At 39.6% G+C, this 13,938-nt stretch overlaps 1 protein-coding gene across 3 annotated transcripts; it reads right to left on the minus strand.

The window, feature by feature from the left end:
* Positions 1–3,084: 3,084 nt before the first annotated feature.
* Positions 3,085–13,290, minus strand: tgfbrap1 (transforming growth factor, beta receptor associated protein 1). 3 transcript variants are annotated; one of them, XM_061068415.1, is made up of 13 exons: positions 13,089–13,290; positions 10,983–11,693; positions 10,189–10,383; positions 8,900–9,054; positions 8,639–8,721; positions 7,700–7,880; positions 7,424–7,584; positions 6,858–6,915; positions 6,607–6,750; positions 6,320–6,463; positions 5,927–6,086; positions 5,161–5,630; positions 3,085–4,413 (listed from the first exon to the last, which is right to left on the minus strand). In XM_061068415.1, exons 2-13 carry the CDS (start codon positions 11,677–11,679, stop codon positions 4,225–4,227), a joined length of 2,637 nt encoding a protein of 878 aa, XP_060924398.1. In that variant the 5' UTR covers positions 11,680–11,693; positions 13,089–13,290; the 3' UTR covers positions 3,085–4,224. The 3 variants fall into 3 exon arrangements, with proteins under 3 accessions (XP_060924398.1, XP_060924397.1, XP_060924399.1); XM_061068414.1 differs by having other exon boundaries at positions 10,983–11,698; XM_061068416.1 differs by having other exon boundaries at positions 10,983–11,698; positions 13,085–13,290.
* Positions 13,291–13,938: the final 648 nt, after the last annotated feature.

Raw genomic sequence — 13,938 nt, forward strand, 5'->3', positions numbered from 1 at the left:
CTCCTGTCAGAGGAAAGATGGCGTCCGTGTTGTTGTTGTTGTGGTCTGCAGTTCCACCGCCATGCCGGCAGGGGGCGTGGGGGGTGGGTCACTCTGTTAACTTCCAGCTTCAAACCATAGACTATGCTTCAAACACATGAATGGAGGATAATTATTTAAAAAATAAAGGTTTTAGTTTTACATTTTAAGGATAATGTTAAGAACATAAAGTCGAAATGTTGAGAATAAAGTTGACCAACGTGAAAGGAGATTACATTTTTTTGCATGTCGAAAATTAGGGCCATATTAGAGATTTTGATAATAAAGTAATATGTAAAGAATAATGTCGTAATTTAATGAGAAAAGGTAATATTTACTGAAGAAAGTCATCATCTAGTTCTAAAAAAGCCATAATATTACAAGACAAGTCGTTTTTAATTAGAAATTAATTTAGCTAGAATCCAGTCATAATATTGAAAGAATCAAGTCACAATATTACAAGGATAACACCATCATTTAATTGGAAAAAGTCATTATATGAGGTATTAGAGTAACAATTTCGTTGTATTTATTAGCCTTCATATAACAAGAGTAAGGCCACACATTTACAAGAATAAAGTCTTAATTTAATAAGAAAATTAGTCGTAAATTCAAGAATACAATTTTTGTTTAATGAGCAAAACAAATAATTATAAATTATAAAAAAGAACTATCAAGGAGAACCTATGCTCACAGTACTCCCACTCCTTCTGGATCCAAAATCTTTATTACTAATCTCATTGTTTCTTGAAACACACAGATGTTACCAACCAAGTTGAGGCCTCACATGTGCACAACAAGTGAAAATATCCAATTACCATGCTCCAATAATAAAGACAACAAGAATGGCTGCAGATCATATGGAAGGATAAATAAAGCTATTCTGATTCTGATGAAGAGAATGTCCCATGTTAAACACAAATAATTATATTGTGCATTACTATATTAATATTCATGCATCAATGTATTTGGCGGCTGTTAACACTAACCTCCTGCGGGTTTCCATTGTGGATTATTTTGCTGTGCAGATGGAAATAAATTCATGGATCTTGATGTAAAAAATCCAGCACATTTAGGGGACTGATATTTATGAGTGTGAGCAATTTGGTGCCTGTCCATATAAAAATCCTGATCAAGTGAATTTGAATGTGGTTTCATAGGGAGACTGTTTGGCTTTGGTGGAGGTATCTGCTCTCCTGAGTGCCATCCTAGTTTATGGTGTATTTACCCATGCGTCTTAATTTCTGTCTGTAGATAGTACAATCATATGACTTGCTGGAAACTGGACAACTGAATTTAACAAGTGGATCAATGTATTTTCTATCCATCCATCCATCCATCCATGACATTACAGCTGACAATCATCATCACTCCCATACACAAAACTCACAACTACCTGTGTGTCTGGGATTTAATGAGCTGATACACAGTTTCATGTTTATTAAAATGGGACGGATTCACAGTTTGTACACATCCATCCACATTGGCATTGATTAAGAAAGCAACAAGTACAAATGCAGTATATACACACCAGTATACATATATAAATACAATAGTTGTTTTTTTTAAGAGCTTTACTGTATTTTTTTTAATCATTACTTGAAGTCGTTGCTAGGAGGACTTTAAAGCAAGCTACACTCAAAAATGTTTGGATAGAAGCTGCATAAGCTGTGAACTTCAGTCACGGATGGAAAAGGAGTCGCCAAACCCAATCTACAACAGATCAGATCAGATCTCCATGATGGAAAAATCGTCCCATGTTTCACAAACTCCCCAACAGAAACGTGTTTACCGTCACAGAAGACGAGGATCAACAGCACCGGCACCGGAGGAAACAAGCAAAACCCACAACAGTGATGTGTTTCAGTCGGGTGCAGAGACGCATAAAAGTTAAATAATAAACACTTGGAGGATTAGATTGAGGGATACTGACAGATTTGTTTTTCAGAACTCAATTGGATTCTTAAGGAGTTTGCCGTGTTTAAAAGGTGAGGATTTGTATTAGTGGAGAGAAAACGGCAAACGTTTCTTATTTTTACTTTAAATCTGAATGAGCATCTTCAGTGAGACGGACAATGGCACATTTCTAGGACAAGAGACAAATATGCAAACATGGCTCCACACTGATGTAAGAGTGTAATCGGCAGTCTTGTATAAAAGTTTTTCAAAGTGAGATAGTTTGCCATAGTTGAGAAAACTACTGCTTTTTAGCAAAGCATCCCCTCCAGCAGATGTTTAAGAACACGTCCCTGATTGTGACTGCTCTCACAATTTAGCAACACAGACACATTATGCCCTGCTATTAGTTATGTCTGTCTAGGGGAAGAAACCTTTACGAGGTCCAAGACGCACTTTATTGTTTTCTGACACGAACATGACGTTTGGAAAGAGCTAAAAGGAAAAGGCAGTGCTTTGTGATGACAAGTCTGTAAAGAATTTAAGGGCTTCATTATGATACAATGGGGCCGACTTCCGTCTCTGCGAGAAGTGTCAGGAGTAAAAGGTTAAAGCCGTAACTCCAGCACTTGGGGGGGAGACAGTCATGAAAGCTGAGATGCATCAAGCCATATGTTCTCGGGCCATCAAAGTCGTGGGTGATAAAAGTTTTTGTCTTCGCAGTTTCATTCACAACTTTCATTAGGAATGCGGGAGCACTGCATCCTCATCAAGCGTTTTATTTTCATACCAATGCTCTGTCCTGGTAGGTTGTTATTTTTCATGACTTCAAGGAAGATATTTTTAACAGCACAGTTCTAAAAGAATTTCACTTGAACCAAGATCAGGGTGTGTAATAAGAGATGGAATAAAATTTAAACAGGTTTGGAGGATTTGTTTCAAACAGGTATTTATGATCTGTTTCTCCATAACAAAAATACCTATTCAGATCCAGGGCAGAATCTTAGTAAAGAACATTTAATCATTTCCACAAAGTACCTGTGGTTGATTGCGTTTGTTTTTCAAAAGATTACACCACACTGCCATCTAGTGGGCAGAATCTTTTTTTGCAGCTTAAACAGAAAAATAACAATTACAAGATAAGAATAAAATAAGTGAAATACTCACAGATAACATTGACAATGTTTATTCACCTGTTTGGAACAAATTACCTCTTTTACTACACATTATAGAAGATTTCCAGCCGCACATTTTGACAGGACATTTGTTTAGTGTTGACAGAAGCAGGATTCAAATTAACTTTATCTATGTTATTGTTTGTACTAAACAAACAACATGATGGCAGGTGGACAGTGACAATCCCATTCAGTAACTTGATGTCAAACAAATATATCTGAAGCTTGATTTCCACATTATTTCACAATATAACTGAGCCGTAACATTTGCTGCCATGTGTACTGATCAGTAGTTTATTTGATTTGCGCTTTGTTTTTAGAAGGTCTCCACAACTGACTTGTTAATGATTTATGGAGCCATTGTAAGATTTCGCATAGTGTTTTACGTTGTTGTTGCTCCACAGGCGATAATCTAAACAAACAGGACATTCAACATGGAAAAGGTTTGGAATAAACTGCTGCCGTTAAGTCACTGACTGAAATACTGTGACGTTAGCATTGGACCACCCAAATGGATGAGGGAGAAATTAAAGCAGCACCGAGAGCAGATCTCAGGAGTAAGAGACGGAAACATAACATTTCGATGAGCAAGTTAGGACATTGTTAATACATTACCCATATGAGTTGATCAGCCGAAAAACATACCAGTGGTGATACTATTCATGCTTCAATAATATTTCTAAATAATTCAAATATTGTGAGTTTTCTGTAATTCTGTTTCTTAGATTCAGGTGTAAAACTGTACGTGTGGAGACAAGGACGGACACAGTACTGAACTCACAAAAAAGGACAGCAGCCCGTCTTTGTTTAAATATATTAAAAAGGGCAAGATGACTTAGATGTTGCGTTTTTTACTTCTATAAAAACTTGCAATCTGAAAGTGTGGTTTTATTGAAGCACAGGAATAAATAGCTGAAATCATCGGTTTCTCCCTCACACATACACATACAAAGGCCAACACAGCGTTGTTTGCGTCTCTCATTAACTCCACAGCATATTCTTCAATGGCAAAGTGTGCTCTGTGCTTTTTTTGTTGTTTACCCCCTCAGTCCTCAGCCATCCCAAATCTCAGCATGTCCTGCTTTAGTTTGGTGCCTCTGATCGCAAATCACATGACAGGTTAAAGGATCGAGTCTCACGTGTGGTTACTGTTATTAGTTAACAGTCTCTTTGTGGGAGAGTCTCTTACTCTCTGGGCGACGCAGTGAGTGTGGACAGGCACTCCACCGGGCAGACACACCACATCGGGCTCACTGAAGGTGTTGTGGCACAGGTGGCATCCTTTCTTTTCAGACAAAAAGATGGGTTTCTTACGCTCTTTCAACTGGAAGAGAAAAAACACGACAGAAGAGTGGCAATGAATCAAAGCAGCAATGGACACGAACGTGACACACTATATGTTAAAGTGTAGTAATTATAGGGTGTCAAAGTTAGTTTTTATGGACAATACTCATCACTCACTCCTTAATTTGCTTTATAGTTAAACTTAATTTTGACAAGATTAATAATGTCTGGCAATCGGATGTAATTCAATTTGCCAAATCAAATGTTAAAAAATAATTATTATAATATTTCAACCTTTAACATGATTTAAATTTTTTAGAAAGGTTGTCAATGTTCCTTTGATGACAGCATGTAACAAAAGTTTTCATTATGAATTAAATTGATTGTATTATCAACTGAACATGGACTTGCCCATGGAATTGTATTAATCTTCAAATACAATTATCTTTAGTTGACTTATGAGAATAGAAATATCATCTCCCACATGAGTAGCTGGAACCAGCAATTTTTTGTAAAATTACTATAATCATTCAATGATAAAAAATTTAGAGTTTAAAGAAACAGCTTTATTTTTGAATTTCGCTTATTCAAGATTGCTTCATCTATTGGAAAAGTTATAAAAAGAGTAGGTAATAAGAGATTTTAATAATTGTTGCACCTCATGCAACAACCTTGGTCGCATAACTAAAAACTGTATTTTTTAACTCTAGCATCTTAAACTACACATGCATTTATTCATCTAATTTGCACATTTATTAAATCATTTATTATGTTATGCATTTCTCACCCTGTCGTGCAGCAGTTGAAGGTTTTCGGAGTGGGCAAGCCCCACAGCGATCTGAGATGTGCGGCGGGCGTGCATACTGGCCCTGACCGCTCGACCCAGAAAGGGCCGCAGCAGCTGCATCGACCAGCCCTCCGGTAACATGCGAAGGACACGGGCGGCGTCGAACACCTCACCGTGGCGGTTAAGGAGGTCCACCGCTGCCATCTCCAAGTCTCCACTGCCACCTTCTGCTGCAGTCTGGGATTTTCCGGGATGGCTCGTCGTGTCAAGATAAACTCCCAAGAGCATTTGAAACAGCTGCTGCTGATAAGCAGAGTCCCGGCAAGACGATGCCCATATGCAGAAGGCTTCGGCGGAAGGGAAGTCTCTGAGCTTGTGAACCAGTATGTGCAGAGCTTTATCGTTCTCCTCCAGTTTCCCATGTAGTGTTGCACGCTCTAGCAGCAGTTGTTCACAGTTCTCCATCTTACCTACGCAGAGCAGAGAGCACAAAACATCAGCGGTCAAAACCTGCACGATGACTTTACAAGCCAATTTGGAAAAAGGTCATAAAGCTTTGGAGGATTTCCTTTTCACCCAGCAGTGCACTTAAGTCTGCATTACATTTAAGCCAAAACAATTTTTGATTGTACTATGACAAGCTAAACACCAGAACAATTTAGTCACTAAATAAGTGATGGTTAAAATATTGCAAAAAAAGCTTTCATATAAGTTTTGACAGCAACAGAAAGATCTCTCTTCAGTCACATACAGACACGTGTCTCACCTAAAAGAGACTGTGCTCTGTAGAGGTTGGACTCCCTGAGCAGGGCCTGGAGTCGGTCTCTAGCACTGCTGAGCTGCTGTTCATCTGTGGGCGACTGTGAGAGCAGTGACAAGACCCTCTCCAGGTACAACACAGCCAGGTGTGTGTGGAACTTCTCTTTCTGCGTCCAAAAACATGGAGAGAAAAAAAAAGATTACCTTTTGCCGATCAAGCTGCTTTGATGTAACAAATAGAAGTTAAATCCTCAAAGGGCAACTTGGAGGTATTATCTTGATTCATTTCTCTGAAGAAGAAATTGAAGAAGAATCCTGAACCAGGCGGTCCACCTTTCGGTTCTCACTCCAAAGCCTCTCATGCGCATGAATAGCAGATTTTTCATCCTTTTATTTGTACCTGTATCTTCCTCTCCAGCACCAGGTGTTCCAAGTAAAGAAGCAGCGCCTGGCTGTGCTTTCCAAGGTAAGTGATGACATCGTCAGAATTCAACTGTGGGTGATCTTTACAGACAGGTCTCTTGGTGAAGATGTGGATGCCTATCTACAAACAAAAAGAGGCATGTTAATACCACTTTATGCACAATATTAGAAAATATGTTTAAAAATCTGCTTAATTACAAGTTGACTGGCACTAATAATCTTTGACAGCAGTTGCTGAGGTTATTTAATGTACAGATAACCTACGGTGGGATTCTTCAGCAAGGCCCAGTCTGCATATTTCCATACGAGGTCCGGATTGGAGCAGGAACAAAGGAAGTCCACAACGTACTCATAAAGATCAGATCTTGTCGAGTCTTGCAGATCCCCATCGACCACACGAATCCACAACTGTCACAAACATACGAAAAACAAATAAGTTCACATTGTCAAACATAATATTGGTGCTGATTCTTCTGTAAGAATCAAATGATGGGCAAATGTGTAGGCGTACACACCTGAAGCGCTGCTGAATCCTGACCATTATAATGATAGAGCAGCCCAAGTGCAAAATATCTAAGAGAGGGAGAAAGAAGCATGAATGAGGCAAAGCTGATCCCTCAAGACTCAAATATTGTAACACGTAATTGAAATGGATTAACTAAACTGGGCACAGAGCTGGAGCTTTACCCGGGTGGCAATTATCAGTGGGTGGAAAAAAAAAAGTATTTACCCAACAAAGCCTTGTAACCCTGTAAGACTTCAATAATTAGTGGAAATTACACTGATCCCCACAAGAGTATTCCTCCTCCAGTTACCACAGTGTTAAGAAAAATAGGAGATGATAAATTAAGACCCCTACTTTACTAAAATCTTCATAAAACACTCAAACCAAATTCACATAAAAAGACGATATTTAACAAGCTCAGTCCATCTGGATTCAAAATAAATGGAGTTTGTTTCACTTCAACCGTTTGCATGTGTCAATGCCAGTATTAGTGTTGAAATTCACTGATTTTCACACTTTTTAAATTATATGAACTTAATAAGGCGCATGTTAAATCAAAAATGATGGCATACATACTTGTGATATTTTTCGAGCCACGGGACACTGTCTGCCATCAGGCAGGCATTGTCTGAAGCTACCAGGTCTAGAAGGCTGTCGTGATCTTGTTCAGCGTAAAGCTTTAACAGTGCCGTGTCCACGTCCTCTCTGCAACCATTAGCCACCTCTGTGCTTCGTACCTGTGTGTGAGGATGAAGAAAAACTTTTTGTAATACATTAACAGTGCGATAAGGACGTCTGTCGTGTGAACTCTGCAAAATCTGGTGTAAACTAAATCAGTTTTTCCCCATTTACCTCGCCCAAATAACTGATGAGGAATCTCTTGCACCGCAGCACTTTCTCCTGGTCGCCCTGTGCCAGATGGTTGAGATCGGCGAACTCGTGGAGAGGAGGGTGGCAGCGAGTGAAAGGAGAGGAAGATGGCAGCAGTAGAGGGTAGAGAGATATCAGCTCTCGCACGTCCAGCTGACCCTTCCTGAAAAAAAATATATTGATAAATAATCAAGAAATGCACACCACAACTCAAAACAGCTTGATCCTTAATATTTGTTATAGTTATAATACCATAAATAGCTATACAGCTCATCACTTAAGGGTTGTTGAGGTGACTGGAGCCCATCCTAGCTGAGTCTGAGGGTAAGAGGCAAGATACACCCTGGAAAAGTCACCAGTCTATCTCTGGGAGGTTTTTAACAACGGAAAATCTTCATATTCTTTTTCAATTTGGATTTGTGTGATATCTAAAAGAATTATACCATTATGTGGATTCAGATTTACACCAAAAGCAAATTTAAAGTTTCTCTGTCCGTGGCCAAACCTTGAAACAGGAAAACACACAGGACAGGAAACATGACCTCCTCGGCAGTGGAATGCATAAAATTATGAAGTCGTAAATAAATCACAAAGAGTTGGAACTAAAGGTTCAACTACAGGTGCTTTAAACATCAGTTAGTGCTGAAACAGTTTGGACTACAATGGGGTATCAGCTTTGGTCAAGTCTGCAAAACCACTTTATACAGAGACAGCAAAGCTCCTGAAGTCTAAATAAAATATGTGTTCTGAAAAGATTGTAATGAATAACCCTGTGAATTGTATGACTGCTGTTCAAGAGTTAACAATTTATTTCAACTTTCGATTTGATTTCAAAACCTTGGTTATGAATGGTTTAATTTAATCTCATGACCCATCAAATTATGTTTTAACAAAAGGTGGTAAATGATCAATGACTCTTACCTGAAGTGTTCTCTTGCTTCTACAAGCTGAAGTTGACCGAACTGTATGAAGCCCGCCTGCTGGAGGATTCGTTTGTGCAAAATCTGTACATATGGAAAGCGACAATATGAGAGTTTGGTTTAGATAAAATACTTTCAATTGTGTGATTCAGATAAATTTAAAGTTATAACATCTTTGAGTAATATGATACCAATATTACCGTAGTGACTATGACTCATTTTTTCAATACAGCCATTCAAATCTAAACAGACAGTTTGTTACCTGGAACTTGTCTTTGGGAATATTTCTCTGTGCTCCCTCAGTGAGGGTGAGCGCCTCCTCCACTCTGTGACTGGCCAGTAGGTCCTGGATCTGTCTCTCCAGTGGCAGAGGCACCAGGACGTACACTCCCTTAGTGGAAGCCAGGATTACCTTCCCTAAAACACACAAGGCTCACAGGTCAGTACCTCAGCAGCGCTCTCACACAACCAGAAATATGTACCGTGATATCACAGGTGGCTTTAATCTTCAAACATCATTTTTGAATGATTGCAGAAACACCAGAGGTAACGAATAGCATGTTAAAACACTCTTACAGGGTTTCCAGAGCTTTTATTCTGAGCATCCACTATGAGGATGAATGTTGTGTGTCTGTTTTCCAAAGCTTATCATCTTTCAGCTGCTTTTTTTTTCTCTTCAGATATTTTATGCGCATTTTACGGCTTTACGTTATAGATAGGACAGTGAACAGAAAGCCTGAAATGGGAAGAGAGAATCGGGGAAAGATACGCAGCACAGGGCTGGATCGGAAACAAATCGCGGGCGCTGCCGGAAGAGACAAGCCGCTGCCGGAGAGTCAGTTTCAAAGAACTGCAGATATTTTAAAAAACAAGTTGAGGAGTTTATCAGTGCCTCCCAGTTGCATGTTTTTTTAAAGCTATGTAGTGTAATATTTATTTATTCTGCCACTGCACTGAAAGATGTGTTCTAATAGAAAAAAGCTTGCCGTGCTTTAGATCCCATGAGGGAAGTCAAGATCCAAGTGTACAGCCTGTCACAGCTTTCTTATAAAATATTTTGGTGGCTCAGTCCAGAAAACTTACTTTTTAATGAGAGAGCCTATTTTCCTCAACAGAAGCACATCGCTGTGAAAGAAACATCTAATTTGAATGATCTCCTATAAATTAGATGGACAAGGACAAACTCTTTCAACTAAAAAGTTGTCAAAGTTTACAGGTCCTGGAGAATCTCTGCATATATGAAACAAGTTGTAAAAAGCCTATTGTGGCACCACACCTGTCAAGTGAGGTTTATGAAATCAAGTCCTAAACAGCAACAAGGTTAATTAATGTTAATTATTAGACCTGCTGGAGGCAAGACCTCTTTCACCTTGTTCTTACATCATTTCACACAAGTGTGTATTATTAAGGGAGCTTGTTGACTATTCATCATTAAACCTGTCACAATGTTTAATGAATAATGTTAAAAAGATTATTACTCTTTCATTTGTTTAATAAGTGGTTTGACCAGACGACGGGTTGATTCCCTAGGAAAGCATTATGTGTTATTACCTTCAAAGTCTTGCAGAATGTGTCCATCCCTGAATGAAAGGGTCTGTTTTAACTGTTGGTCCAACATGCTGTGGATGGTGATGAAGCTCTCATCCAAGGCCACCACGTATGGAAAACACACAGCGGCACCAATCACGCTCTCTGACCAGTTGACTGGAGCCCGCTGAGATACTCCTTCTGCATTGGCAAACATTCCTGGAGGGAGCAGGGGACAAAGGTTGTGAACATTTTTAAATGTTAAAATGTATGAAGCTTGTTTGGTTTTGATTTACTACATTATAAATACTGTGCATAGTAACTGTGGGTTGCCAACACTGACCACACATAAATGCTGGAAACGGGTTAATAATTAAAGTTCAAGACACAATTCAGCAGGGTTCACCAAATTAAATTGAAGAATTGTTTTTGATTGTTTTAATGTCAATTATAAAGCATTTTCTCTGATCATACAGGTCAAAGAATAACAGAAAACCAGTGGAGACTAGAAAGTACACAAACTGACACTTTTGTCAGAACTTCCCAGCTGTGTATAAAAATAATTCTTTGTAATATAATAAATTAGTAAGCGTGGAGTGGAGCTAGATAAGTGGCAGATAATTGATGGACGGTTTAACCAATTAAGAAATAATCAATCAAATTATTAAAGATCTGCCATAACTTCTGTTACCATCCATGGCAGGCCAGAAACATAACCAGGACCATTGTATATGAAAGTTAAGACTATATAAAAGCTTCTAAGGATCTTTAAAGACTTCTTAAGATCTGCAGATACCTCGTTTTTGTTACTGACTTACCGAGACCACCAGGTGCTGCTAAGAGGAACTCCTCCCTGCCGATAGTTTTCACAAGGGGCCTCCTCTCATCGCTGTTGTAAGGGAAGAGGTCTTGAGAAGCTCCCGTGTTGTAGTTCAGGATCATGTATTGTGTAGCGAGGGCCAAGCACAAGAAGTAACCATCGAGACTGACCGCACACGGCTGCTCAGGAGTGGTCACCTCTTTGACCAGCTGGACTCGGTCCTCGTACACCATGAAAATCTGCACCGTCCGCCGCTTGGAGGAGAGAACTCCCATTTCCACACAGAAGGGATCCCCATTCACCGGGTTCTCATTAATGCAAAACGACGTAACACCTCGGATCTTGGCTCCGCCTCCTGCAGCCGAGGGCACAGTCTCTAACGTCACCATGTCCACGAGGAACACGATTCCATCACAAAGTACTATCAGGCGCTCCAAAGCAGAAGCGGCACGCAGCTCAGCAACTGGTTTCTTGAGGCCCAGGTATTTGTGCAGCAGCTTCTGAGGCGAGTAACTCAGTTTCCCTTTGGAAGACGTGACCTCGTCCAGCAGGAAGTGGTGGATGAAGCAGTCGTTGGTGCCCACGTACAAGTGCTTCCCACAGCATTCAATGCACTCGATGTTGATCCGAGCTTTGTCGCCCATGAGGAGATCTCGCTCCACAGCGGGGACAAGCTCAAAAGCCTTCACACTCATCTCAGCCAAGGCATCTACACTGGATGATACAAAACAGACAGGCATCAAGAAAACTGCAGTCGAGTCAAAACAATCAATATAAGAAGGTAATGCAAACCATGAACTGGATACATTAAGAGTTTACTGGCAATATCTGAGTCATGATGAGGTATGGACGCTTTCAATCTGCTTCAAAGGAAGCTCAGAGTTTTCCTTGTTTCTGACTGATTTACCTCTGAATAAAGACTCACGTGAGAGTGAGACTTTAAAATGCCAAATATCATGAGTATAGGTTAGAAACCTTGAGCTCTGGGAGAAACATTTTGCATAACTTTTAGGACATCTTAAAGTTCATATAATTATTTACCTGATAAATAAATTGAAAGATTTGTTTCCAGCTTTATATACTGTATCAACTCACCAACACACAGGTCAGCTTATGCTCAGTTAAGATCAAACATTTTTGCCTTTGACTGTTACCCGTTTAATTTAGATGAAGCTGAGAATTAACACAATAATTGTAAATTATCCAGGCATAAACTATAATGTGATCTTTTACACTATTTCTGTAAACCAGTGCCAGACATCACTGTGAGTTTGAAAAACACAGGTGACTGTCACAACACTGTGTGTTACACATTAGACATATGACAGGGTTTAATAACTTCCTGTCAACATTCAATTGTGCTTATTGTTTAACAGTTAATAATGTATATGCTCTGATATACATGAATATAAATTGCATTGTGTGTGTTTTGATCAGCTTTTTATTTTGCCTATGAAGGGACCTAATTTGACGTATTACTTAAGGGTCAAGCCCTTCTTCACATCTGTAACTATTTATATCTAAGATGATAGTAGGTTTCTTTCATTACCAAATATTATTAAGGGTGTCTCATCCATTTCTGTGCTGGTTGGGTAACTTGCTTTTCTTTACATAGAAGCGGATAATCCACTTTATTATCATTTCCCAGGGGTGACAGCTAATAGCATTAACGCTAGCTAGCTTGTCAAACCCACAAAGGCCAACAATAGCAATAAAACGAAGTCCACTGGTTGACACCACCTGTCAGGAGGTGGAATCAACTGAGAGTAACATATATTATACATGTGAGGAAGGTGTTGTCTGTTTTATACTTGATTAAGCTGCTCCTGGGCCAGCTAGCCGAGTAAGTTAGCTAGCTAACGTTAGCTTACAGAGTCTGCTCCCCAGTGATGTCCATGCTAGCAGGCTAATGAAGCTAGGCTAGGTTTCTAGGGTGGCTAAAGGATGGGTTGTTACTGGTGTGAACTCAGGAGCTGTGTTGTTGGATCACCGAACAGAAACAGCGGCTCGTTGCCTGTCTCCAGCCGGCCTCTCTCCCCCTGAGACGATGCTCTCACGCCCCAGCTTCCTGACGACTTTCCCCGGGAGCTGTTAGCATACCTACCGCTGCAGGCAGCGCTCAGGACGGCAGGCGGGTTCCCCAGACGCAGGCGAGCCTCTCTACTCCACAAACAGCGGCCACGACATAGATTCACACATGAGGATGACTTCTCCCATGCTGCTGGGGGTCGACACCGCACCGAAAAGCGGGAATTACAGCCTGAACGGCGGCGGAGGGTCCTTCCTCGTCCCGTAGAAAACACCCAGTGACACCGAGGAGCCGCTGCTGGCTGCAGGTGATGCTGCGTTCAAGACCGTCGAGTGGGAGGGGGAATTGTTGACGATTTGTGAACACATTCAAAAATGGGTTATACATTTATTTTATGTTTTTTTTATTCATTTTTTTCGAATCAGATTAGAGCCATGGATCTTTTTCAAGAGACAATGTACCAAGAAATAAACACACAATGAACAACCAGAAGTAACATAACCGAGATCCAAGATAGTAAAGTGTTAAAATCTTTTTTATGCAGTTTGCATTTCATACCAATTAAAAGCTGCACAGTAAAAACATTAAGGTTGATTACACAATAACTTTGATTATGTTTTATTTAGTCTCTGATTCTAACCGAGAAACCAGGATTTTAAATTTCAAATGATACACAAGATTGTCATGTGACAGTTGGCTTTTAAGCCATTTGTGTGTCAAAACAAGAGTGATATGGATTCCCATATAACAATGGGTTCTAATGGGATAGTGGTGGAAAATATAATATGATAATAAAATACAAATGTGCTGTGAGTCTTTATATTCAAAATGAAACGTGTTGCAAAAGTAATAACAACCCGGGTCAAATTATATAAAAAATAAATATGAACAAATAAATGAACGAAAAAATTAACAAATAAATAAA

Source organism: Limanda limanda, chromosome 3 (assembly GCF_963576545.1).
Source record: "Limanda limanda chromosome 3, fLimLim1.1, whole genome shotgun sequence".
NCBI classification, from domain to species: domain Eukaryota; kingdom Metazoa; phylum Chordata; class Actinopteri; order Pleuronectiformes; family Pleuronectidae; genus Limanda; species Limanda limanda.